Here is a 27,687-nt window from a genome sequence, read left to right on the forward strand (position 1 = left end):
CTCTTGATATGAAAGATAATAACCAAAACTTCAAAAATTCCTTAAAACTGAATTCAAAAGACAAATGACAGTGCTTTGAGAAGATAAGCGTCTCATGTGAAAGAAGAATCACCCATCATGGGCAGACCTGCTTCGCGGTCAGTGAAAAGCTATAAGCCAAAAGATACAAGTCAAACTAATGCTTTGAACTAGCTGTTAGATAACTGCGAAAACTCTCAGATCTGTTCATTGTGTCTTTTTGTGTCGGGATGTATAAGTACCCGGTCACGCCCACTTGTATTTTTTGTCTATCTGATGAGTTAAGCCTTTTTCAACTGATTTTTATAGTTCGTTCTTATGTTGTACTGTTATACCACTGTTCCAGATTAGGGGAGGGTTGGGATCCCGCTATAACATGTTTAACCCCGCCACATTATTTATGTATGTGCCTGTCCCAAGTCAGGAGCCTGTAATTCAGTGGTTGTCGTTTGTTTATGTGTTACATATTTGTTTTTCGTTCATTTTTTTACATAAATAAGGCCGTTAGTTCAAGGCTTTTCTCGTTTGAATTGTTTTACATTGTCTTATCGGGGCCTTTTATAGCTGACTATATGCGGTATGGGCTTTGCTCATTGTTGAAGGCCGTACGGTGACCTATAGTTGTTAATGTTTGTGTCAATTTGGTCTTTTGTGGATAGTTGTCTCATTGGCAATCATACCACATCTTCTTTTTTATAATCACTATATTATGTACTTTGATTTTTGGAACCTATGATAAAGAAGATATTCATGTGTGACGCATGTCCTTATTGCAAACAACAATGGTGTCGAACGTTAAGGGTTTTTCAGTAAAGGTAATGAAACAGCAAAATAATTATGATTCAGGTTTCTCAATCTTTGGTTGAAGTGCTAAGACTAGATTTTACGCCAAACAATGTATTTCGAAAAATCAGGACAAATATTGTGTAACAGTTCTGTCATCCAAACATTTCGAGAAATGATAAATAATTGTAAATTTTTTTGGTATAATTCAGTAAAATTTATTCTTAATTATTTAAACTCTTCTTTTTTAATTCAGTAATTATCATAAATAAAACTGCTGGAATGTTCAAAGCTTTCTTTTCTTTTTGTTTTGTTTTGGAAAATGAGTTTAATCAATAATGTATATAGGTTATCAGTTTATATAGATTAAATTTAGAACATATCTCGGTCGACAATTTCACATGTATAAACCGTCAAAAATCTTTCTATTTCCTTCAATAAACTTCTAAGATGATCATAAATTATTATATATACGTCTGCTGGTGTTTAAGTTTGTTTTAAAATGAATTTGCCAATTTAAATCTTTGAATATGTCCTGAATGCAAGTTTTGTTTGCATTTGAATTCTGCACGAATATTTCCCAGACTTTGCACCAGTTAGCATCCATGCATGTGTTATGATCATAATTATACAGTATTTTAACAGCAGATTATATAATATTAAAATGACCCTAAGCGCTATACATCATATATCAATTTAAATACACAAGTATTTATCATGAATAAAATATCAAAATTGAGCTTATGAGAATCGAACCATAATAAATAAATGGGCATATTTTGTTTATATAGATTGGACCGTTGGTTTTCCCGTTTGGATGGTTTTACACTGGTAATTTTGGGGCCCTTTATAGCTTGTTGTTCGGTGTGAGCCAAGGCTCCGTGTTGAAGGCCGTACTTTAACCTATAATGGTTTAATTTTTAAATTGTTATTTGGATGGAGAGTTGTCTCATTGGCACTCACACCACATCTTCCTATATCTATATAGTAAAATAAAAAGACATAAAAATAGTTCAAATAAAAATGAATTAGAAATTCAAAAGTAGTAAGTTATGAATTTAAAAAAAATGTAATCATACCCGATTCCTTAATTTTTAATACAAAAAAAAAACAACATATATTTAAAACAGTTTTCGCTTCACGAAATAAATTTTAAAAAAATATTCGAACTATAGAATGTCTATCGGGGGAAAAAATCAGAAAAGTACATAATGATGTTGAATTATTGATTAAATAGAATTTCAAGGCTTAAATAAATTTAATCAGACAATGAAAAGAAATTCTCTCAAGCAAAATGTACGAATTCTATTTTAGACAAATCATACCCTTAGAGGTGTAACGAAATCACTAATAACTGATCTAGTTTCTTCTCTATATCAATCCAAATAACGCTGAATTGCTTACCAACGGGAAACACAATCCGATTTCATCTTTTCTTTAAAATACAAATTTGATTGTCCAAAAAACAATTCGACTGTTACACAGTATCATCAACGTTGAAGTTACACTACACACCTATCAAAAAAGAAAATGAAATAATAAATGGCGTTATTTGTGGTTAACCAAAAACAATTCCAAACAATAGAAAATATTGAATATATACCAAGGATTTGTGTAGGTTTAGATTTTGATTGTGGGACTTTTTGTAGCTGACTATAGGCTGTTTTTGGTTTTTCTCGTGGGCTGTACGATGGATGACCTTTGTTGTTAATTCTATGTCATTTGGTCTCTGGTGAAGGGTTTTATTATTGGCACTCATACCGCATCTTCGTATTGTTATAGTTCAAGCTATAAAGCACAGTTTAAAATAAATAATCATGATACATACAAAATCATCATGAATATCATTGATATGTTTACAATTTTGAATTATCTGTTTACAAAACTCGAAACACTATGAGCTGTTTTATAAATAGATGACGTTTTTCCCCAGTAATAGATTACCTTATCTACATGTAGGTGGTAAAGATTTCGGAACTCTGGATCCTCATTAAAACTCTTCAGCTTCGTACTTTATTTTTTTTATTTTATTTTAGCGAGATTAATGAGTCTTCTAACGAAATTTGCGTCTGATGTTAAATTGTTAAAGTTTGTTACTAAGTTTTATCTATGATGAGTTTATAGAATATGTATTGTCGAAATGCGTATCTGGTGCAAGAAAATTGGTACCGTTAATTTTATTATACAGAGCAGACCAGCAAGTCACGCGGAAAGCAACACGATTTTCAGCTATTTAGATATCCTGACAATAGATCTGTAGCAACAAAAAAAGTATGCTAAGATTAAGTACGCATTGTAGAATTAGCATTTACTGCGTATTTAAGTACGCATTGTAGAATTAGCATTTACTACGGATTTCAGAACGCTGTAAAATAAATTATGAGAAAATCAAAACGGCAGAATTAAAACAATACGAGTAAAGAAACATGCATAATCCATTAATGACAAAACGGAGACTAGATTTTTCCAATATTGATCTTCAATAATCAGGGAACTAAGATTCAAAACACAAGATCAAAATTAAAAAAAAAAATAGGAAAGGTTACCCAAGTCTACTTGATTTTTACAGTTCTATGTTTCTGTTATGCTGCACTGCTCTGTCCGGGATTAGGGAGTTGAACGCTCATGATCAAATTTGTTGTGGTTGGTTACTGTCTGTCATAGTTATGTATTTCGTTTATCATTGTAAAAGATATAAAGCACTCTTATTTCTCGTTTGAATTGTTTTACAATCTGTCATCCCAGGGCCATTTTAAAACTGTACTGTTAACTTATACAGTATTTGTTTCGCACATTGCTGACGGCTGTTAGAATACTGTGACGTGTACAGGTTCACATATTTGTCCTTTGATCGTTAATGGATAATGAAAATCATACCACATCTCCAAACTTTTATTTTATCATGTATCTTACAATATGCCTGCAATAGCAAATTGAGAGAAATATGTAATATACATACATGTTAACACAAAATATACATACGAATATAACATTTGATATCATACAGAACATATACATGTGGTGGTGGTATGCCGTAAATACTACACAGACGTTCTTACATTTTTGTAAGAATGAAATTTAGGAGATAACTGTATTGTATTTTAAGATTGGCCTTCGTAAAACGTCGATTTTACTGTCGCAAATTGAGTTTACCTAGCGACGCGGAGCGGTGATAGGTAAACGGATATTTGCGACAGTAAAATCAAGTTTTACGAAGGCCAAGCTTAAAATACAATACAGTTATCTCCATTCTAAACGTATTTCTACCTTTCGTACGCTTCAGAATGGTTTCAATATAGACAAAAAGAAGATTTTGAGGCTCAGAATGTGACAATCTTATTTATTTTTTGAGAAATTACGAGGAAATTACATACCCAATAAATATCGGAATTCAAAATGGTGGCTTTCTTAGTTACGGACTGGTAGAACGTGGAATCTAACCCCTCAAAATAGTTGTCAACGTCCAATGAAAATTGTCGTTACAAACTTATTGCATTAGAATTAAAAATTCTTCTACATTCAAGTCCGTGCGTTTCACAGAGAGTCATAGTAAACAAACATCATAAACACATCACAACTTAAGGCTTCTGCTGAACATTTGAAGTTCCCTTCTATGTATTAGTTACCTAAACTACTCAAACCACCAGTAAAATTTAGTTTCATCTCGGCTTCTAGTAATTGTTCTACAACTAGTGTTTTCAACAAGTTCCTTAACTACTATCAAAGAACTTATCATAAACTATTGTAATAAAATATATGAAAATCGTGGAATAACTATTTTTGGAGTGTACAAAAATCTTGGGATGTTTTAGATAAATTACGTGCTTTTGGCTGTCCTTTTGATTCTGTTAACAGTGTTGACTTTTCTACTCTTTACACTACACTTCCACACAATCTTATCAAACAAAAGTTTTTTCATTTTAAAATTAAATGGTCTGTTGTTAAATCTGAATGCAAATATATTTGTTGCAACTCATGTAAAGCCTTCTTCTCTTATGAGAAAGGTAAATATGCTAGATATACTTAATGGAGGTGTGATGATAAGATCAAAGCTGTTAATTTCCTCCTTGATAATATTTATGTACGTTTCGGCAACATAGTTTATCGACGGCTAGTTGGAATTCATATGGGCACTAATTGCACCCTTTTAATAGCAGACTTGTTTTGTACTGTTATATCAATCACAGTTTATGACCAAACTCAGTAAATACCCGTCTAAATTGCATTTAATTGATAAATCCAACAACACTTACCGTTATCATGATGATATTGTTTCGTTAAATAATCAAGAATTTTGTCATTATGCTGCTGAAATTTACCCAAAGAAACTTACCTTAAACGAATCAAATTTAAACTGGGATAAATCTTCTTTCCTAGATTAAGATATTTCTGTTTTACAAGGGAAACTCCACACTAAACGACAATTGGACGATTTTTCGAACCCTATTGTAAATTTTCCCTTTTTGGCTGAGGATGTTCCTTTTTATCTTACGTTGTTTATATTTCACAACTCGTTCGCTATGCCCTTGTCTGTTGTGACGTTTTTGATTTTCACGAACTATATATTACTGGTTACCAATTCAACACTGTAATTAGATCATTGAATATTGTTTTTACATTATTATATATTACAGTATTAATATTGACCTATTTGAATTGTTTTACATTGTCATTTCGGGGCATTTTAATTCAGTATAGCTAACTATGCGGTATGGGCTTTGATCATGGTTGAAGGCCGTACGGTGACCTATAGTTGTTAATGTCTGTGTGATGTTGGTCTCTTTTGGACACGGCGGTTGTGTCATTAGCAATTATACCACATCTTCTTTTTCATAATAGGTTATCAGTAAATTAAAAGCAAACTAAATATCATGGTTATATATATATATACCCACTCATGGATCTACAATCTGTCGGTGCTCGTATCCTGGCATTGCACGAGGTCATGTTTATCTCTGACTGTTTTTAACTTCTTTACACTAAATCCATTGGATGTTAGAAGTGAACTGATTAATAATTTAATAGTCTTAGATGCATGAGTTTGTTTAATTACGGTTGTTAGTGGCTTTGAACTAGCTGTCAGTAACTGTGATTACTTTCAGATCTGTACTTCGTGTCTTTTTGCTGATAGATGTTCAAGTACCCGGCCACGTCCACATGCATTTGTAGCATTTATATCCTCATCACTCAGCTCGAACAGACGCTGAACGGATGAAAAAATTCTTCCGTTGACAAAACTTTGTATCCGTTGGGTGTCCGTTGGAATACTGACCAAATAAAACGGACGGGTAACGAATGTCTAACGGACATCCACAGGATATGAAACGTTCGAGAAACGGAAACGAACCGGCCAGAACGGACATCGAACGTTCATTCAACGGACGGGTGTCGCCGAAAACCGATACCTTACGCGGAAGAAGATGTGGTATGATTGCCAATGAGACAACTCTCCACAAGAGACAAAAATGACACAGAAATTTAAAACAACTGTAGGTTACCATGCGGTCTTCAACAATGAGCAAAGCCTATACCACATAAATTTACCGATAGAAGGCTCCGAAATGACAAATGTAAAACAATTCAATCGATAAAACTCAAGGCCTAATCATGTACAAAATCTAAATGAAAAACAGTATGTTAGGGAACAACCATTAAACTTCAAGGGTGGGTAGGACTTCTCTGTATATTTAAATATCACCTGAGTCATATTGTGTCAGATATAAATATATGCCGGCAAACCAATCGTATGATAATCGAAATTTCGTATGTTTGATAGGAGAAAAGTGACTGTGGTAAATACACCCACCCTGGTCAACTATCTGCTCTAGATAGATTGAAAATTTGCCCAAAAAAAATCTATAGAAATATAATGTTTCCAAAATTAACAAATAAAGACGCAAAATTACAGCAACACATTTTTTTGCTAATTTTTGAAGTATATATATATATATATATAAAGTCTATTAAAAGAAATATAATGTTTCAAAAAATTTACAAATAAAGACGCAAAATTACAGCAACACCTTTTTTGCTATATTTTTGGCAAAAATTTCAAAAGAAATTACAGAGGTAACTCAACATACACAAAATAAAAAAAATATCATCGGTATTGAAAAAAGTACTGATTTGAAGGTCTTTTAAATTAGCCTACTACTACTAAATTAACAAAGAACATAAGCAATAACATTCTTTTCCCATGCAATCAGTGTTGTTAAGAAATGTCGTTTTTCGTTTATAGTTACTTTGTTAGACAAGCTTTAGCTACATTTGTTGAATTTTGTATTTTTTTTTAAATGTGCCGGTTATAAATAGATTAGGGGAAAACCTAAAACCAATCGTATGACAATCGGAAGTGTCGCTTTGACCACGTCGACTTAGGTGATCTCATTTCCGGTGTAAACACTTGGACTGTTTTCAAGGAAAAATCTAATAGTTAACCACCACAGTGAGGTAACCCGCACACTGAGGTTTTAAGACACGCCTCTTTTCATAAATTAACGCCCCAAAAACGGATCTTTTATTTAAAGGTACAAAAAGCGTTGTATTTTCCGGGATTGTAAGACTTATTTTATTTTACTAAAAGAAAGTGGGAAAATGTAAACAATTTTTTGGCTGTCATTACAGGAGCTTAATCGTCAATAATAATGGACAAATTGACTGTTAATTATACAAAAACTTGTAAGTAGGGATGTTCCAAAGGGATGAAAGTGCCAGACAGCTATTAGCAGTGGCGAATCCAGCCATTAAAAAAAAAGGGGGGGGGGGGGGTGTCCAAACCCAGGACAAAGATGGGGGTCCACCTATGAATCCCCATTCAAATGCATTGATCGTCCAAAAAAGAGGGTTTCAACCCCCTAACCCTCAACTGGATTTGCCACTGATACACCACAATATAAACCATTTGTAAAAACTCATAGTTTGTAGGAACTAAGAACAGTATGTCAATATATATGTTAATTCCTGGTAGAAACAAGCAATTGAAACCAATTGCTAGATAAGGTAATGCATGCTGCTTCTGTAGGGTCTCAGGTCCATTTCGCACCCTACACGTTTGCACCTGACATGTTTGCACTCTAGGTCTGTTTGCACCCAATTTGAATTCCAGTTGAATATTTGGGTAATTAGATTGTAGTTTTAATACACCTTATCGTCAATCCCCCCTGATCCATCCCCTTGTACTTTTGACATGTACAACAATCACTTTTCCATTGTGGTGTCAGATATTTTGTTTTATGACGTCAAAATTTATCGTGAACCTGTGTGATATTCAGTAATGGTGGACAAATAGCGATAAGGTGTATTGCTTGATGTAAATACTGCATGTATTTAGCTTGGTATGAGTAACACATTGAAGATTTAAATGACAAACACGAAATATAATTGTTTTTAACAGCTTACTTAATTGGCCCCTTTGATGACAACAAAAAAATGATAACAATACACTTACCAAACATGATTAAAATTTATTCAACACATCAGAATCTTACTTTATTTTGAAACAATAATTTTTTAAACATGACTGACCAAAGATTTATCAGCACAAAAAAAACGTTCTCACTTTTATTTGAAGCATCGAAAACAAAATATTTATAGCAATTAACTTGCAAAAACTTGATTACAAAGTTATTAGACAAAAAATCAATATAAAAAGGGTGCGAACAAGAAGGGTGGGAAAGTACAAGGTGGAGAATGTGAATGGGCGCTAACATGTTTTTGTAGAGGCATGCAATACCACTCTTCAGACACACTGCCCATAACAACAGGGCTCTTCTCCACCTTGTACAATAAAGTGGTCCACCATTCCATCTTAATCTCCACACCCAAGGAATATGTTGAAGCCATTGTCACATTGGCATTAATTTAACGAGTCTTTAAAGTTCTATGATTCAGTACGTACATGTAATTCATCATTTATATTAACAGGAACTTGACCAGAATGTTAATACTGTTATGCTGCCAAATAAATAAGTATCTGTTTATTAACCCCATGGTGAAAAATAAATACCCCACAAGCGTGTAATTATGTTCTTCACAAACTGAGTCGGTATTTTTTTCTTTCTTTTAGAACTCAGTAGGGATATAAATGTGGTTATTTCTCGTTTGATTTCCTATCTTTATATTTTTCTCAGGAACAAGAGAAAATCCACTGGAATATGATCATGATAACTACCTAGGGCTGGTTTTGATAAATGTTGATTTTACTGTTATATATAGGAGGTCATATTTCTATGACAACTATCCATGACAGATCTTGATAAATAATGAATAAATTATGTATTTTTGTTGTTTACAGAAACGACCATCATCATTTATCTTTTCCAACATTATTGCTGGATTACACTTCACATTTCTGTAAAAAAAAATGAAGACAATGAAAAATTGTATTGGCAGTTTTAAATTTGTTCCTGTGATACAATGTTGTCCATCCATTTTGTTTTGGAAAAAAAAACAGATGCAGATAAAGCAGATTAGTCTGAGTACATGTACTTTAAACATGTTAAAAGCTGTAATTGTGAGGTAATTATAAATTAAAAAATAACCTTGATATGATTTGAATTATTTTTTTCAGTATAAATATCAGTTTGTCAACTTTTATATATTTGTGTCAAATTAAACACAAAGCTATGGTAAGCGATGAAATATTCAAATATCATAGCTCAACTACTATGTACTGATACAAAAGTTGAAATGAGTTTAAACGGTGTTACCATGTACATTGTACTTTCCTTGTTAAGTAGCAAGTAAATGTAGTCTTACTCTTACATTGAGTGTTAATGAGGAAACTCAATTAAAAATTGTACCTTTGATAAAAGTTGATAAACTTAAGCTGAATGTTCTTCGTAACATCATTTGTATTTTAAAGTCAATCAGTAAAAAATCCATTCTTATTAACAATGTTTTGTATCTTCTTATGTTGTTTGATTTAGATGGAGGATGGAAGAAAGCAAACAGAAGCAATAAATACAAGTACCAGTAATTATAAAATTACACATTTAGGATTGACTTATTGCGATTACATGTTTTCATATGTAGTATTTTTCATATGATTTACATTAAAGTTATGTATAAAAAAGGGAATTTGCATCAATTATTGTTTGTTTATAAGAGGAAAAATATGGTGTCCAATGCTGTAACAATTAATTTAAAGTTATACTAACTAGTGCTGACAATTAAAGAACCTCCTCGTTAACTAAAAAAAATAAGGGTTTAAATATAAAAAGAAAAATTGGTATGATTGCAAATGAGACAACTCTCCATGTGAGATCACAAGTGGTTGGTGTCAGCAACTTTATTACTTACCATACATGATACAAATCTAACAAACTATAAAGAGTCACAAAATGACATAGATAAAACAATTTAAACAAGAAAATAAAAAGGCTTGTTGTTACTAAGTTTACTTGCTCATAAGAATAAGCCATCATACTAAGAGAAGAAGTGTATGGTCATGCATGTATTCATGTAGTAAATGTTAAGATAGGTAAACTAAGTTTGTTCTTTGTTATACACTGTATATGTAATATATATACTTAATATTTACTAATATTTTTGCACACTTATGAATAGATTAATGTATGAAGTGCTCCTTTTATAAAAATCCAGGAAAAGAAAACCATGAGCAAGCTTCAAAAGATAAAGTTGATGATAATAAATCCGGTAAGTAGATCATTTATTAAAATGCACCTATGGTTGTAAAAGCCTTGACCTTTTACACAAGATTAGCTCACCTGGCTAACAATTGGTTGTACTAGTATAATAGATCAAAGTACTTAGTAACCACAAAGATGAGGTTTTATATAATATGATCTTTTTATTGGTCATACTAGTATAATAGATCAAGGTAACCACCAGGATGATGTTTTATATAATAAGAGCTTTTTATTGGTCTTACTAATATAATAGATCAAGGTAACCACCAGGATGATGTTTTATATAATAAGAGCTTTTTATTGGTTGTACTAAGTGTAATAGATCAAGGTAACCACCAGGATGACGTTTTATATAATATTATCTTTTTATTGGTCATACTAGTATAATAGACCAAGGTAACCACCAAGATGAGGTTTTATATACGATGAACTTTTTATTGGATGAACTTAGTATAATAAATCAAGGTAACCACCAGGATGAGGTTTATATAATATGAGCTTTTAATTGGTTGTACATAGTATAATAGATCAAGGTAACCACCAGGATGAGGTTTATATAATAAGAACTTTTTATTGGTCATACTAGTATAATAGATCAAGGTAACCACCAGGATGAGGTTTTATATACTATGAGCTTTTTATTGGTCATACTAGTATAATAGTATTAGATCAAGGTAACCACCAGGATGAGGTTTTATATACTATGAGCTTTTTATTGGTCATGCTAGTATAATAGATCAAGGTAACCACCAGGATGAGGTTTTATATACTATGAGCTTTTTATTGGTCATACTAGTATAATAGATCAAGGTAACCACCAGGATGAGGTTTTATATAATAAGAGCTTTTTATTGGTCATACTAGTATAATAGATGAAGGTAACCACCAGGATGAGGTTTTATATAATAAGAGCTTTTTATTGGTCTTACTAGTATAATAGATCAAGGTAACCACCAGGATGATGTTTTATATAATAAGAGCTTTTTATTGGTTGTACTAAGTGTAATAGATCAAGGTAACCACCAGGATGAGGTTTTATATAATATTATCTTTTTATTGGTCATACTAGTATAATAGACCAAGGTAACCACCAAGATGAGGTTTTATATACTATGAGCTTTTTATTGGATGAACTTAGTATAATAAATCAAGGTAACCACCAGGATGAGGTTTATATAATATGAGCTTTTAATTGGTTGTACATAGTATAATAGATCAAGGTAACCACCAGGATGAGGTTTATATAATAAGAACTTTTTATTGGTCATACTAGTATAATAGATCAAGGTAACCACCAGGATGAGGTTTTATATACTATGAGCTTTTTATTGGTCATACTAGTATAATAGATCAAGGTAACCACCAGGATGAGGTTTTATATACTATGAGCTTTTTATTGGTCATACTAGTATAATAGATCAAGGTAACCACCAGGATGAGGTTTTATATACTATGAGCTTGTTATTGGTCATACTAGTATAATAGATCAAGGTAACCACCAGGATGAGGTTTTATATACTATGAGCTTTTTATTTGTCTAACTAGTATAATGGATCAAGGTAACCACCAGGATGATGTTTTATATAATAAGAGCTTTTTATTGGTCATACTAGTATAATAGATCAAGGTAACCACCAGGATGAGGTTTTATATACTATGAGCTTTTTATTGGTCATACTAGTATAATAGATGAAGGTAACCACCAGGATGAGGTTTTATATTCTATGAGCTTTTTATTGGTTGTACTAAGTATAATAGATCAAGGTAACCACCAGGATGATGTTTTATATAATAAGAGCTTTTTATTGGTTGTATTTAGTATCATAGATCAAGGTAACCACCAGGATGAGGTTTTATATAATATGAGCTTTTTATTGGTTGTACTAGTACAATAGATCAAGGTAACCACCAGGATGAGGTTTTGTATAATATGACCTTTTTATTGTTTGTACTTAGTATCTTAGATCAAGGTAACCACTAGGATGAGGTTTTATATAATATGAGCTTTTTATTGGTTGTACTAGTACAATAGATCAAGGTAACCACCAGGATGAGGTTTTGTATTATATGACCTTTTTATTGGTTGTACTTAGTATCATAGATCAAGGTAACCACTAGGATGAGGTTTTATATAATATGAGCTTTTTACTGGTTGTACTAGTACAATAGATCAAGGTAACCACTAGGATGAGGTTTTATATAATATGAGCTTTTTATTGGTCATACTAGTACAATAGATCAAGGTAACCACCAGGATGAGGTTTTATATACTATGAGCTTTTTATTGGATGAACTTAGTATAATAAATCAAGGTAACCACCAGGATGAGGTTTTATATAATATGAGCTTTTTATTGGTTGTACTAGTACAATAGATCAAGGTAACCACCAGGATGAGGTTTTATATACTATGAGCTTTTTATTGTTTGTACATAGTATAATAGATCAAGGTAACCACCAGGATGAGGTTTTATATGATATGAGCTTTTTATTGGTTGTACTAGTACAATAGATCAAGGTAACCACCAGGATGAGGTTTTATATACTATGAGCTTTTTATTGGATGAACTTAGTATAATAAATCAAGGTAACCACCAGGATGAGGTTTTATATAATAAGAGCTTTTTATTGGTTGTTCTTAGTATAATAGATCAAGGTAACCACCAGGATGAGGTTTTATATATTAAGAGCTTTTTATTGGATGTACTAAGTATAATAGATCAAGGTAACCACCAGAATGAGGTTTTTTATAATAAGAGCTTTTTATTGGTTGTACTTAGTATAATAGATCAAGGTAACCACTAGGATGAGGTTTTATATATTAAGAGCTGTTTATTGGTTGTACTAAGTGTAATAGATCAAGGTAACCACCAGGATGGTGTTTATTATAATAAGAGCTTTTTATTGGTTGTACTTAGTATAATAGATTAAAGTAACCACCAGGATGAGGTTTTATATCATTTGATTTTTTTATTGGTTGCATTAAGTGTACTAGTTCATGGTTACTACCAGGATGAGGTTTTATATGATAAGAGCTTTTTATTGGATGTACTAAGTATAATAAATCAAGTTATACACCACACCATGGTCCTAGACTACAAAATTATAAAAAAATGCTACCATGGTTGCACCTGTCCTAAGTCAGGAATCTGATGTACCGTAGTTGTTGTTTGTTTATGTAAAATATACGTGTTTCTCGTTTCTTGTTTTGTTTATATAGATTAGACCGTTGGTTTTCCCGTTTGAATGGTTTTACACTAGTAATTTTGGGGCCCTTTATAGCTTGTTGTTCGGTGTGAGCCAAGGCTCCGTGTTGAAGGCCGTACTTCAACCTATAATGGTTTAATTTTTAAATTGTTATTTGGATGGAGAGTTGTCTCATTGGCACTCACACCACATCTTCCTATATCTACCAATTTGAAAACAAGACTATGTATTACTTTATTTCTCATTTTTGTTATCTTTTTCAGAATAGCTGATGATTATCTTTACTTTTTCCATGCTGGAAGGAGCTTGGTGTGTTTTTGGAGGAATTTGGTGAATTATGTTCTACTACAGAAGAGCATGTAGTAAATATATTGAAGAGGAAACATCCAAAGTAGTAGATCTGTGTTGGCTACACTTCTGACAATTTTATATGTTTCCAATGTCTGGATCATTTTATTTTTAACTACAAATGGATCAATGTGTCCATTTAAGGGGTTGCAATATTTATGTCTAATCAATGTAAAATGTTTGCAATGTCATTGGAAATCAGAGTTTTTTTGTTTTTTTTTTGTATTTGAGATTAATCAGAAGTACAATTGATTTGCAGATTTTAATTAACATCTACAGTTAAATCTTTTACAGATTAATCTTTCTTTCCAAATTCCAGTGGTTTTCTTTGTAGTTTTTATATTGGTGTCAAATTAAATAATTTAATGAAAAGGTAAAAATTGCTAGTATTTCAATTATGACAAAAATAGATAGTCAACTTTAAAAAGTTCTGTTACTTTTTCAAAACATTATATATTGATCCAACTAAATGTCAAGTTATTGGTAGTGTGTTGTATCATGGTCAATTTTAACTTTTTCATCAGTAGGGGAAAAACTGCAATTTCCATGTCAGAAAAAAGTATGACAATAAACTTTAAAGATTTCTGTAACTTTTTCAAATAAACTTGCATATTCTTAAAACTCTACAGTTTACTTTATTACATATTATTCTTACTAAATGCTAGGTTATATAATAGTTTGTTATATTGGTGTCAACTGTAAAGATTTAATTGAGAGGTAAAAAAATGGAAATTTTTCATGTCAGAAAAAGTTATGATATGAACTTTACAAATGTCTGTAACTTTTTGAAATAAACTAGCATATTCTTAAAACTCTACAGTTTACTTAATTACATATCAATCTTACTAAATGCTAGGTTACATGGTCGTTTGTTGTTTTGGTGTCAACTGTAAAGATTTAATTGAGAGGTAAAAAAAATGGAAATTTTTCATGTCGGAAAAAATTATGATAGTCAACTTTAAAAATTTCTGTAACTTTTCAAATAAACTTGCATATTCTTAAAACTCTACAGTTTACTGAATTACCTATTATTCTTACTAAATGCTAGGTTATATTGTTGTTTGTTGTATTGGTGTCAACTGTAAAGATTTAATTGAGAGGTAATAAAAATGGAAATTTTTCATGTTTGAAAAAGTTATGATAGTCAACTTTAAAAATTTCTGTATGGAAATATTTTATGATGTACATGTCAGTCTCACAGGGTTTATTTGACTTTAACCTCATTTAAAGCACTTCATTGCTCTGCGTTTAGTTTCTGTGTATTGGTCTGGTTTTGGGTAAAACTATAAGCAATAGGTCAACTTTATTTGTTGTATGGAAGGATTGTGAGCTGTATATGTCTGTCTAGCAGGTATCGTCTGACCTTGACCTTATTTTGGTGGTTCATTGGTCAATGTTAAGTTTTCATAGCTATTTTTGTTTCTTAGATACTATAGGCAAAAGGTTTATTTAGTACATGGATTGATTGTAAGGTGTACATGACTGCCTGGCATGGTTCATCTGACCTTGACCTTGAACTCATTTTCATTCTTTGATCATTGATTAAGTTAAGTTTAAGTGCAACTTTGAAACTTTTATATGACACACTTTAAACGCCAATACAATTTGATAAGTAAAGCAGGCCGGCAATTTCAGTGAGTGCACTCTTGTTACTCATAGCAAGAAAACAAGTTCAGTGACACCATGTTTTCTTCTAGATTTCTAAAAGTACATTATAAAAGATATCTTCTAGCAATTTTGAGAGACAAAAATCTATACAATAGATTTCTTTCCCTCCACAAATATGTGTTTTCCTGAATGCAAAGTACAAGGTTCTATCTGAGTATATTTTTAGTTCTGATCTACATTAAACTATTCCCCAAAGTTATTGAATTATCGTAGGAACTCATAGATATGTTGACATAGAAAGCTGACTAATTTTATTTTTTTTATTATTCAATTAGCCTGGTGGAAAAAATCCTGCCACATTTCCACTATAATAATTATTTAATGTTCAGTCATTCATAACTGTCTGGTAATGAGATGACAACAATAAATTGGCATATAAATTTCAAATATAAAAACATAAGGCACATCATGATTAACTTTGGTATAAATTTGACCACAACTTTAACTGTCACAAGAGTGCATTGCTGAAATGTCTCACATTTTTAAATTTCTCGCCTTCCTTACTAACCATTGATATTATGTTGATAGTCCTAAATATAAAGCTTTACTACAACTGGGACAACATCCCTAATGCACCTTGAAATGAGGAACTCAAAAGTCACGTGTAAATAAAAATTCTCTGTGTAGTGATATTTGACATTTTTCTATGATAAACAAGTGACTGAGCTTAACCGTTTGAGTTAATTTAGAAAGTAGGGGAACACAGAATAAATGTGTAAAATCTATGGAGCTATTAAACAGCTCTTTTAAATGTGTTTAAAGTATTACATTTTCAAAGAACTTATTGTGTTAAAAATGGGATTATTTACCATGAGGAGCCGCATCACAAAAGGATACTCGGGGTTTGCTAATTTACAGAAAAAGTAATCTCACTTCGTACCCCGAAAATTTAACCACATATGTCAAAATGTCTCAGCTTCGAAACGAGCTATCACACATATCCAAGGTAACGATATGGACTGAGCAACAGAAGAAAACGTTACCATCACCGCATATGGAGAAACTAATGTGCGTCTGTAGCCAACTATGACATAAACTTAACATGATCCAAAAAAATGAGGTCAAGGTAAGATGAATCATGCTAAACAACAAGGTAAATCATACGATTATTCCATACACCAAATATAGTTCAAACATTGCTTACAGTATCTTATACATAATAACCATGCAATTTACATTGCCTAATGAACCATGGAAATTAGGTCAAGGACATATCAAATCTGCCAGACAGACATGTGCACCTTACTGTCATTCCAGTCATTGAATATAGTACAGTTGACTTAATGCCTATATAATCTAGGAAATAAACATCACTATGGAAACCTGTACCAAGTCTGGAATATGACAGTTCTTATCTATTCGGTTTTGATGCGTTTTGTTTTTTGATTTTGCCATGTGATTATGGACTTTCCGTATTGATTTTCCTCTGAGTTCAGTATTTTTGTGATTTTACTTTTAATTGCTTATGGATTGATTGATAGGTGTTGAATACCACTTTCAGCACTATTGTGCTATTTCATGGCAGGCTGTTTTTATTGATGTAGGAAACATGAGTCCCCGTAGAGAACCACTGACCTTTGGTAGGAAAACTGACAAGCCTTGTCCATTGTGATTGAAGAGGGACGAAAGATACCAAAGGGACAGTCAAACTCATAAATCTAAAACAAACTGACAACGCCATGGCTAAAAATGAAAAAGACAAACAGAAAAACAATAGTACACATAACACAACATAGAAAACTAAAGAATAAACAACACGAACCCCACCAAAAACAAGGGGTGATCTCAGGTCCTCCGGAAAAGTAAGCAGAACCTGCTCCACATGTTGCACCCGTCGTGTTGCTTATGTGATTACAAATCCGGTAAATAGTCTAATTCGGGTGGTCACATTCATGAAAGGGGATTGTAGTTACGGCGTAAGGAACATATTAGATATCATTTGTGAAACGGTTATTCCATAACGGTCAACCAACTCGTGATGGCGTCCGTAAAATTTACGAAGGGATGATTTCAACTTCACCATTTGGAACTCTTGGTTTAATAGCTTCCTTGTGAGCAGAAACCCTCTATCAAGAAAATCATGATAGGAAATGCAAGCACGGATATATCGTATCAATTGGGAGATATATAACCCGTATGCAGGTGTTGCTACTTGGAAATGGAAAGTTCACAATTGGAAAGCTGAAATCATCTCTTTTGTCGTAAAGTTTTGTTTTCAACAGACCCTTATTGTTAATTTCTAGATGTAAGTCAAGATATGAAGCCGACTTAACTGGAGTGGAGTCTACCTGATACGTGCAGGATTCGAACTTCTATGTTGAACAGTCAGACTAAAGATACAGTAGTTCAACTACTTAAACCACTTTACCATCGAGGCCACTTTGCCGAATGAAACATGTTCATTGGTCAAGGTTAGATGATCACTATCAGACAGCTTTACATGTTGAGCTACTAGTATTGCTTGTGATTTTTGACGTCCAATATGTGCTCTTCAGTTGTGTTCATTAATGTCTATTAGTCTTTGATTACAGGATATAGGTAGCATTGGGAAATCACATTACATCTCCTTATTTTCATATCAAGCGTGTGTGTATCCTGACTCATAACAACATGTGATTATGTTTAAAAATGTGCACAAAGATGAAAGAAATATACCAAAGTGAGATTCAAACGTCTAAGTCGAAAATAAACTGAAAACGTCGTGTCAAAAACAGGAAAGGACCAAAAATTATTTGCCAACAGCATGAGATACCAAAATACAACAGCACAAACAAACAAAAATACAATTACGGGTAATACAGCTCGGTCTTCAACAATTAGCAGATGTATACAAGCTTTGACTTGTAAATGTAGTGTTTATAATGTAACACAAACCATATCAGCAATTAATATCAATCAAATGGAAAAAAAGCTTTAAAAATAATAAGGTTACAAACTTTAAGTCATACTATGGACACACTATAACAATAAATTACTGTAATCGCCACCTTTCGATAGCACTATTCATTATTGTGTGTTATTTACAGCAATAATTTAAGGCAAAAATGTACTGCAAATACAAGACTCAAATTTTCGCTAAACCACCAGATTTATTGTCTTTGATCGCCGGTCTTTATTTTTGTTTGTTTCAAGAGCCCCGCAATAGATACAAACAAATAACTGTATTCATACCACACTTTTCAAGTAAAGTCCGTACCTTTTGAATAGCTGATAAAGGGTAGACCTCCCAACACGCAAAGAACACACCTTGGATTTAATACTTGCCTCTCACCCATCATTCAAACTAAGATGTAAACATTAACCATTAATAGGAAACGGCGACCATGACATCGTCTTACTTGATATATCATGTAAACCTAGAAATACAACTTTAAAATTTTGATGGATTCAGTCTAGGATTATGCCATGCAATGGACTAAGCGCGTGAAGGAAGACGTAGACACTAGTTAAGTCGGCTTCATATCTTGACTTACATCTAGAAATTGACAATGAGGGTCGGTTGAATACAAAACTTTACGACAAAAGAGATGATTTCAGCTTTCCAATTGTGAACTTTCCATTTCTAAGTAGCAACATTCCAACAGCACCTGCAAACGGAGTATATATCTCTAAATTGATACAATACTCCCGTGCTTGCATTTCCTATCATGATTTTCTTGATAGAGGGTTTCTGCTCACAAGGAAGCTATTAAACCAAGAGTTCCAAATGGTGAGGTTGAAATCATCCCTTCGTAAAATTTACGGACGCCATCACGAGTTGTTTGACCGTAATGGAATAACCGTTTCACAAATGATATCGGATTTGTTCCTTACGTCGTAACTACAATCCCCTTCACTTGCATGAATGTGACCTACCGAAATAGACGATTTACCGGATTTGTAATCACATAAGCAACACGATGGGTGCCACATGTGGAGCAGGATCTGCTAAACCTTCCGGAGCACCTGAGATCACTCGTAGTTTTTGGTGGTGTTCGTGTTGTTTATTGTTTAGTTTTCTATGTTGTGTCATGTGTACTATTGTTTTTCTGTTTGTCTTTTTCATTTTTAGCCATGGTGTTATCAATTTGTTTTAGATTTATGAGTTTGACTGTCCCCTTGGTATCTTTCGTCCCTCTTTAAGCCAAAACCAGTATTAAGAAAGATATACCTTTGGAAAAAAGCAGATATATATGTGAGATAAAGGAAGACCTCGAAACATCCAAGACATCTCTTAAAAACGTTAACAACAGAACTGAAGAATCCGTGTGGCAAAGCTTCAAATCAGAAATTAAAAAAAAAACACTGAGAAGCGAGTACGAACAAAAAATTCTCAATTTAGGCACGCCTTTGCCCATTGGTGAACACAGCAATTAGACGCAAGATCAACAAAAAACAAAAAGCACACAAGAAAGATAGGAAAACCAGAAAGAAAAGAGACCCAGACAGATACAATAAACTAAGACAAAAAGTACAATGGGAAGTAAGACAAGCCATTAAGATATACATTGGAGAAGTCAGCTCCAACTACGAGGACAACTCCAAGAAATTCTGGTCCTATATTATAAGCAAAGGTCACGAATTGACAGGAATAGCACCATTAAAGAACAACATGGGATTCCTCCAAAGTGACAACAAAAGTAAAGTTAATATCCTGAACAACAAACATATGCAACCGTACAGCCTTCATCAATGAGAAAACCCCATACCGTATAGTCGGCTATGAAAGATTTGAAATAAAACTTGTGAAACAATTCTAACGAGAAAACGAAAAGCATAATCAATAACAAACCGATTTACGAAAACAAAAAAATGACAGATGAGAACCACTGTCACTGAACTGCATGCTCCTGTTTTGGGAGAGGCACATACAAAATGTAGCGGAGTTAAACATTATTGTAAGCACTCAAACCCCTCTTACCTGTGATATTGGTGTAACAGCGCAACATAAGAACACAATGTAGGAATCAGAAGCAACTGCCTCAAGTCAAAAGATAAAAACAATAGAAATGAAATCACCGAAATAAGAGTACTTGATGTTACTAAAAGCTATCCAAAATAAACAACTAATAAATATATTGTTCTATCCCAGACTAAAGTAACAATCCGTACGCATACAACGTATTCAGTCTAGTGTAGAGCTTCATAATTAGTACGAAAAACGCGTGTTACCTTGTGCAATGCCACAATATAAGTATCGACAGGATGTAGGATAATGCGTTTCCATAACTACATATATAGCAATATGTATTATTCAATTGTTTTAATAAAAACTAGACAAAGTGATGCCCCGCTATATTAATAAAAAAATCAAAACTCTGACCATTGCACACCTTTAATATATGTATAAATAGCCAGCAAAGTGAAAACTTACCAAAATTCAAACTATTAGGGAATAACTACATACCCATAACAGAACGGACGAACGATCTATTACACTAAGTTCAACCATTAAAAAGCTCATTTCATATAAAACCTCATCCTGGTGGTTACCTTGATCTATGATACTAAGTACAACCAATAAAAAGGTCATATAATACAAAACCTCATCCTGGTGGATACCTTGATCTATTGTACTAGTACAACCAATAAAAAGCTCATATAATACAAAACCTCATCCTGGTGGTTACCTTGATCTATGATACTAAGTACAACCAATAAAAAGGTCATATAATACAAAACCTCATCCTGGTGGATACCTTGATCTATTGTACTTAGTACAACCAATAAAAAGCTCATATAATACAAAACCTCATCCTGGTGGATACCTTGATCTATTGTACTTAGTACAACCAATAAAAAGCTCATATAATACAAAACCTCATCCTGGTGGATACCTTGATCTATTGTACTTAGTACAACCAATAAAAAGCTCATATTATATAAAACCTCATCTTAGTGGTTACCTTGATCTATTGTACTTAGTACAACCAATAAAAAGGTCATATAATACAAAACCTCATCCTGGTGGTTACCTTGATCTATGATACTAAGTACAACCAATAAAAAGCTCATATTATATAAAACCTCATCTTAGTGGTTACCTTGATCTATTACACTTAGTACAACCAATAAAAAGCTCATATTATATAAAACCTCATCGTGGTGGTTACCTTTATCTATTATACTAAGTACAACCAATAAAAAGCTCATATTATATAAAACCTCAACCTGGTGGTTACCTTGATCTATTATACTAGTATGACCAGTAAAAAGATCATATTATATAAAACCTCATCCTGGTGGTTACCTTGATCTATTATACTAGTATGACCAATAAAAAGCTCTTATTTTATAAAACCTCACCCTGGTGGTTACCTTGATCTATTATACTAGTATGACCAATAAAAAACTCATAGTATATAAAACATCATCCTGGTGGTTACCTTCATCTATTGTACTAGTATAACCAATAAAAAGCTCATAGTATATAAAACCTCATCCTGGTGGTTACCTTCATCTATTATACTAGTATGACCAATAAAAAGCTCTTATTATATAAAACATCATCCTGGTGGTTACCTTGATATATTATACTTAGTACAACCAATAAAAAGCTCAAATTATATAAAACCTCATCTTGGTGGTTACCTTGATCTATTATACTAGTATGACCAATAAAAAACTCATAGTATATAAAACCTCATCCTGGTGGTTACCTTGATCTATTATACTAAGTACAACCAATAAAAAGCTCATATTATATAAAACCTCATCCTGGTAGTTACCTTGATCTATTGTACTAAGTTCATCCAATGAAAAGCTCATATTGTATAAAACCTCATCCTGGTGGTTAGCTTGATCTATTGTACTAGTACAACCAATAAAAAGCTCATATTATATAAAACCTCATCCTGGTGGTTACCTTGATCTATTATACTAGTATGACCAATAAAAAGCTCATAGTATATAAAACCTCATCCTGGTGGTTACCTTCATCTATTATACTAGTATGACCAATAAAAAGCTCTTATTATATAAAACATCATCCTGGTGGTTACCTTGATCTATTATACTTAGTACAACCAATAAAAAGCTCAAATTATATAAAACCTCATCATGGTGGTTACCTTGATCTATTGTACTAGTATGACCGATAAAAAAACTCATAGTATATAAAACCTCATCCTGGTGGTTACCTTGATCTATTGTACTAGTATGACCAATAAAAAAACTCATAGTATATAAAACCTCATCCTGGTGGTTACCTTGATCTATTGTACTAGTATGACCAATAAAAAACACATAGTATATAAAACCTCATCCTAGTGGTTACCTTGATCTATTATACTAGTATGACCAATAAAAAACTCATAGTATATAAAACCTCATCCTGGTGGTTAACTTGATCTATTATACTAGTAAAACCAATAAAAAGCTCATATTATATAAAACCTCATCCTGGTGGTTACCTTGATCTATTATACTAGTATGACCAATAAAAAGCTCATAGTATATAAAACCTCATCCTGGTGGTTACCTTCATCTATTATACTAGTATGACCAATAAAAAGCTCTTATTATATAAAACATCATCCTGGTGGTTACCTTGATCTATTATACTTAGTACAACCAATAAAAAGCTCATATTATATAAAACCTCATCCTGGTGGTTACCTTGATCTATTGTACTAAGTTCATCTAATAAAAAGCTCATATTGTATAAAACCTCATCCTGGTGGTTAGCTTGATCTATTGTACTAGTACAACCAATAAAAAGCTCATATTGTATAAAACCTCATCCTGGTGGTTACCTTGATCTATTGTACTAGTACAACCAATAAAAAGCTCATATTGTATAAAAACTCATCCTGGTGGTTACCTTGATCTATTGTACCAGTACAACCAATAAAAAGCTCATATTATATAAAACCTCATCCTAGTGGTTACCTTGATATATTGTACTAGTACAACCAATAAAAAGCTCATATTATATAAAACCTCATCCTAGTGGTTACCTTGATCTATTGTACTAAGTACAACCAATAAAAAGCTCATATTATATAAAACCTCATCCTAGTGGTTACCTTGATCTATTGTACTAAGTACAACCAATAAAAAGCTCATATTATATAAAACCTAATCCTGGAGGTTACCTTGATCTATTGTACTAAGTACAACCAATAAAAAGCTCATATTATATAAAACCTCATCCTGGTGGTTACCTTGATCTATTATACTAGTATGACCAATAAAAAAACTCATAGTATATAAAACCTCATCCTAGTGGTTACCTTGATCCATTGTACTAAGTACAGCCAATTAAAAGCTCATATTATATAAAACCTCATCCTGATGGTTACCTTGATCTATGATACTAAGTACAACCAATAAAAAGCTCATATTATATAAAACCTCATCCTTGTGGTTACCTTGATCTATTGTACTAAGTACAACCAATAAAAAGCTCATATTATATAAAACCTCATTCTGGTGGTTATTTGAATGGATTTTTCAATCATCCACACTATACATTTCAAAATGACTTCAATTTAAACAGCATTAAAAAGTTGGATGATTAACCTTTGGATATATCATGAGTTTAATCATCATTTCATAATTTTCATCTCGGTCGATATCCCATTGATAAGATGGTAGGTTTTTTTTAATGGACTTGATTCGTGGGTCCAGGACTAGGATCCTTTTCCTATCAGACCTAATGATCATCTCAAATAGAAGATAAATCATGTTATTAGCTAAAAGAAATCAATTATTTTCAATGAAACAATTTATTTATGTCGCTTTCTTTGTTTGTGCCATTTTATAACTAGAAACAAGCGGACCCTTTACACCAAAAAAGACAGTAGTTGTTGCCAATAAATCTAGGATGAAAAAAAAATGAAAAATGGCAGGACAGAAGTTTTGAGTTAAAAACAGTCAGGATGAGCAACTTGGCAAAAAAATTGCAGGATGACAATTTATGTAAAAAAAAGGCAGGATGAGCAACTTGGCAAAAAAAAGCATGATGACAAATAATGTAAAAAAAAGTCAGGATAAACTAATAAAAAATGCAAGACCGAATAGAGCGAAAAATAAAAAGACAAGATCGAGATTACAACTAAATAAAAATGCACGATATTTTTTTCATCCTAGCCCCCCCCCCTTTTTTTCTATAAAAAAAAATAAATGGTAGCTCTCTAAACTAGGATATATTTGTCTGACACAGTGGCGTAGCTGGCATGTATGCTCAGATGCTCAAGCATCCACATCAATTTGACAGGAAAAAAAAATAAATAAAGATATATTCGCAGCAGTTAAATTCGGAGATATCCATATGTAACAAGGGTTAGGATATGAGGATAGATTCCAATTATTTCCGATGAAGTATGCGTGATCTTTTATTAAGGATAATTTAGTTCATTTAATAAAACAAGATGGATAAATCGCAGAAAAGTGTTCCCGATTTTTTTTTGTAAAAAGATTACGGCGTCGGCTACAGCAAGTGCAGAGGATGAGGCACAGATCCTTGGACATGTTTCATCTGAAATTGAGCGGCCTAGCGGAGCGATGGCTTCTACAACTGACTAACAACATAACTGACAACTAAAGCACCATATCCTGATATCATTTCCTATGACATGAAGGACGACGTGAAAAAACTAATCTATCAATAAAAGAACAAAGTGCATATGTCCCCTGTATTTCACATAAATTTTTCAAAAAGTTTAACCAAGGAACAACAAGGGCAATAACTAATAAAAAATCATGTTTTTTTCATTTCCTTTTATTTTTAATGGAGAAATAAAAGCTTCAGAGAAAATGCAAAGAGATTTCCGTTATTATTTATATTTCAAAAGGTCAAAGCTTAGGACTTATTTTTGAAACTGTCATTGCTGATGATATAAAAATCTGACAAGAATCGTACACATGAGAGTGCAAACAAGTCCAGATGGACGTTCACCAGGAATTTCGATGATATCCCCTGCGATGCATTAATGGGATCACTTCAGTTCCTATATTCCGAAGTACCGCTGTGACGGGGCCGTTTTTTAGAAATGCTGGGAAAAGGGATCACTTCAGTTCCTTTATACAGATGGCCGCTGTGCTGGGACCGTTTATTTTATGTCAAATATAAGATTGTTGGGAAACTTTTACATTAAATAAATGAGTTACATTCAATTTCGTGAATTTCGAGAAAACATTTATTTAAAATTTTGTTTGAAATATAATTAAATGAATTGCCCGGTATTTTGAAATTAAACAAAAATCTAACCAGTGACGCATTCTAGTAGAGTACATGTGCTTACAGGAACAATGTCTGAAAAAAAATATAATTATCTGCATAAAATAGCCCCCCCCCCCAAAAAAAAAAAAGCGCCCAGGAATTGGTATGTGAATATAAAAAAGAAGATGTGATATGATTGCCAATGAAACAACTATCCTCAAAGGACCAAACATGACACAGACATTAACAACTTTAGGTCACCGTACGGCTACTAGTAAAATGCATCAATATTTTAATAAAATCAAGGATTTTTATAGTAAGTTTTACTATACAATTTCTTGACAATATTTAGGTGCCCAGACTAATTTTGTTTTAGAAATTCATCTACAGGGCTCTTAGGTAAACAAAAGTTAGGTCAGGAATATATATACAGTGTTAGACGTACAGTTCCCATGATAGTTATAATAAAGAATAAACTGCTCGTAATAAAGGCGTATTGTATAAAACCTCATGAATCCTGCTCGTTACCTCAATCTAGCTTACCAAATAAAACAAAGAAGAAGCTCAAATACATCATACCCCGGTAGACTAGTCTTCTCCTGGATTTAGTATACTTACATCTTGTTCTTAATTTCTAATATCTTTTAAATACATTCTGATTATAGTTAACATACAAATTCTTCATGATCGTCATCAACATGCATGAAATATTTGCCACTGGAACCATCAATTAATCAATCAATCGATCTTCGTGCCGAAAAATGTATACACATATATTTTTTACTGGATACACATTCCATAGTCTGATAGTAGAATGATTGCATTAAAATAAAATGCCGAAAGAAATGTCTCACAGTTTTATCAAAATACCCGGATGTTTGTCTTTTTTAAATTAATTTTAATAAAAAAGTAAATAAAAGATGTTTACTTTTTTGTGATGACTCAAAATTTTATTTTAGTGATATTTTTTTTTGGGGGGGGGGGGGGGGTTCACATGTCCCGCCGTGTCTCAAAAATCATAAATGGGCTCATTACGCAGCGGTTTATTGTCTCTGCTTATCCTCACTATAATTTAGAATTTATGTATTTCCATTTATTTTTCTTATTATTACTTCTTTATTAGTATATCTGCTCTTACTTTATTTTCATACTTTGACTGTTATTATGATCGGAACTACGAAGCTTTCTTTTATCTACATAGCTGTCAATCATCGCGTAGTCATGAATATGCATTACCTACCCTAGGTGGTTACATCATTTTAAGGGTTAATTATTAGACACAACCTCTTTTCAACAGATTATCTTACGTCAGATATAAATGTATCAAATTTGTGTATTGTAAATGGGAAGAAGACGAAGCAAACGATGGAATTCGTGTATGATTTGGTTTGCTACGTCGGTTGGAGCACTGTTTTATACGATCAGTTGCATCAAAGCCGCAGATGATATTGACACTTTGAGATCTGTAGATTCTGGAACATACTATGATTTCCCTAGGGAACCCGAAATTACTGGTCAAAGATCATCCTCCTGTGTGGCAAAACCTCCATCAGTTTTAAATAAGTAAGTAGTTTCCACTTTCTTGCTAAAATTGAAAACATCATCTCATAAATCATTTAATTTGCATGATCATCTGACCATGCTGACAGACATACTGGTTTTGTCGCCTGGCATGCTACAAAATGTACATGTAATCAACAGATTGAGAACGAACATTTGACATTTAAAAGATTAGGTGATCTACAATAATAATTAAGCACTGTTGAGATACCAGAAATTATCTCCCCTTGGTTGCTTGTCTTTGTGACTGGTATAAATTTACACTGTTTGTACTTCAAAGTTTTCTGTTTAATGTTTTTATTCTCTCAGA

General features: G+C 32.6%; 1 protein-coding gene and 1 long non-coding RNA gene across 4 annotated transcripts in view; both read left to right on the forward strand.

Moving 5' to 3' along the window:
* Nucleotides 1-7,100: 7,100 nt before the first annotated feature.
* LOC134715627 (eukaryotic translation initiation factor 2-alpha kinase 3-like) overlaps nucleotides 7,101-27,687 on the forward strand; it is a 37,674-nt gene continuing 17,087 nt past the window's right edge. The window contains exons 1-2 of the mRNA XM_063577933.1: nucleotides 7,101-7,209; nucleotides 27,102-27,380. Coding sequence (XP_063434003.1) covers nucleotides 27,160-27,380 — 221 coding nt within the window. The 5' untranslated portion in view covers nucleotides 7,101-7,209; nucleotides 27,102-27,159. The remainder of the gene's footprint in view (nucleotides 7,210-27,101; nucleotides 27,381-27,687) is intronic.
* Nucleotides 7,325-15,103, forward strand: LOC134715626 (uncharacterized). 3 transcript variants are annotated; one of them, XR_010106783.1, is made up of 5 exons: nucleotides 7,325-7,479; nucleotides 9,095-9,318; nucleotides 9,729-9,768; nucleotides 10,369-10,458; nucleotides 13,921-15,103. It is a non-coding gene; the product is annotated as an uncharacterized LOC134715626 (long non-coding RNA). The 3 variants fall into 3 exon arrangements; XR_010106782.1 differs by having other exon boundaries at nucleotides 7,326-7,479; nucleotides 9,729-9,774; nucleotides 13,921-15,102; XR_010106781.1 differs by having other exon boundaries at nucleotides 7,327-7,479; nucleotides 9,729-9,774; nucleotides 10,405-10,458; nucleotides 13,921-15,102.

This window comes from Mytilus trossulus, chromosome 4 (assembly GCF_036588685.1).
Source record: "Mytilus trossulus isolate FHL-02 chromosome 4, PNRI_Mtr1.1.1.hap1, whole genome shotgun sequence".
In the NCBI taxonomy this organism is placed as follows: domain Eukaryota; kingdom Metazoa; phylum Mollusca; class Bivalvia; order Mytilida; family Mytilidae; genus Mytilus; species Mytilus trossulus.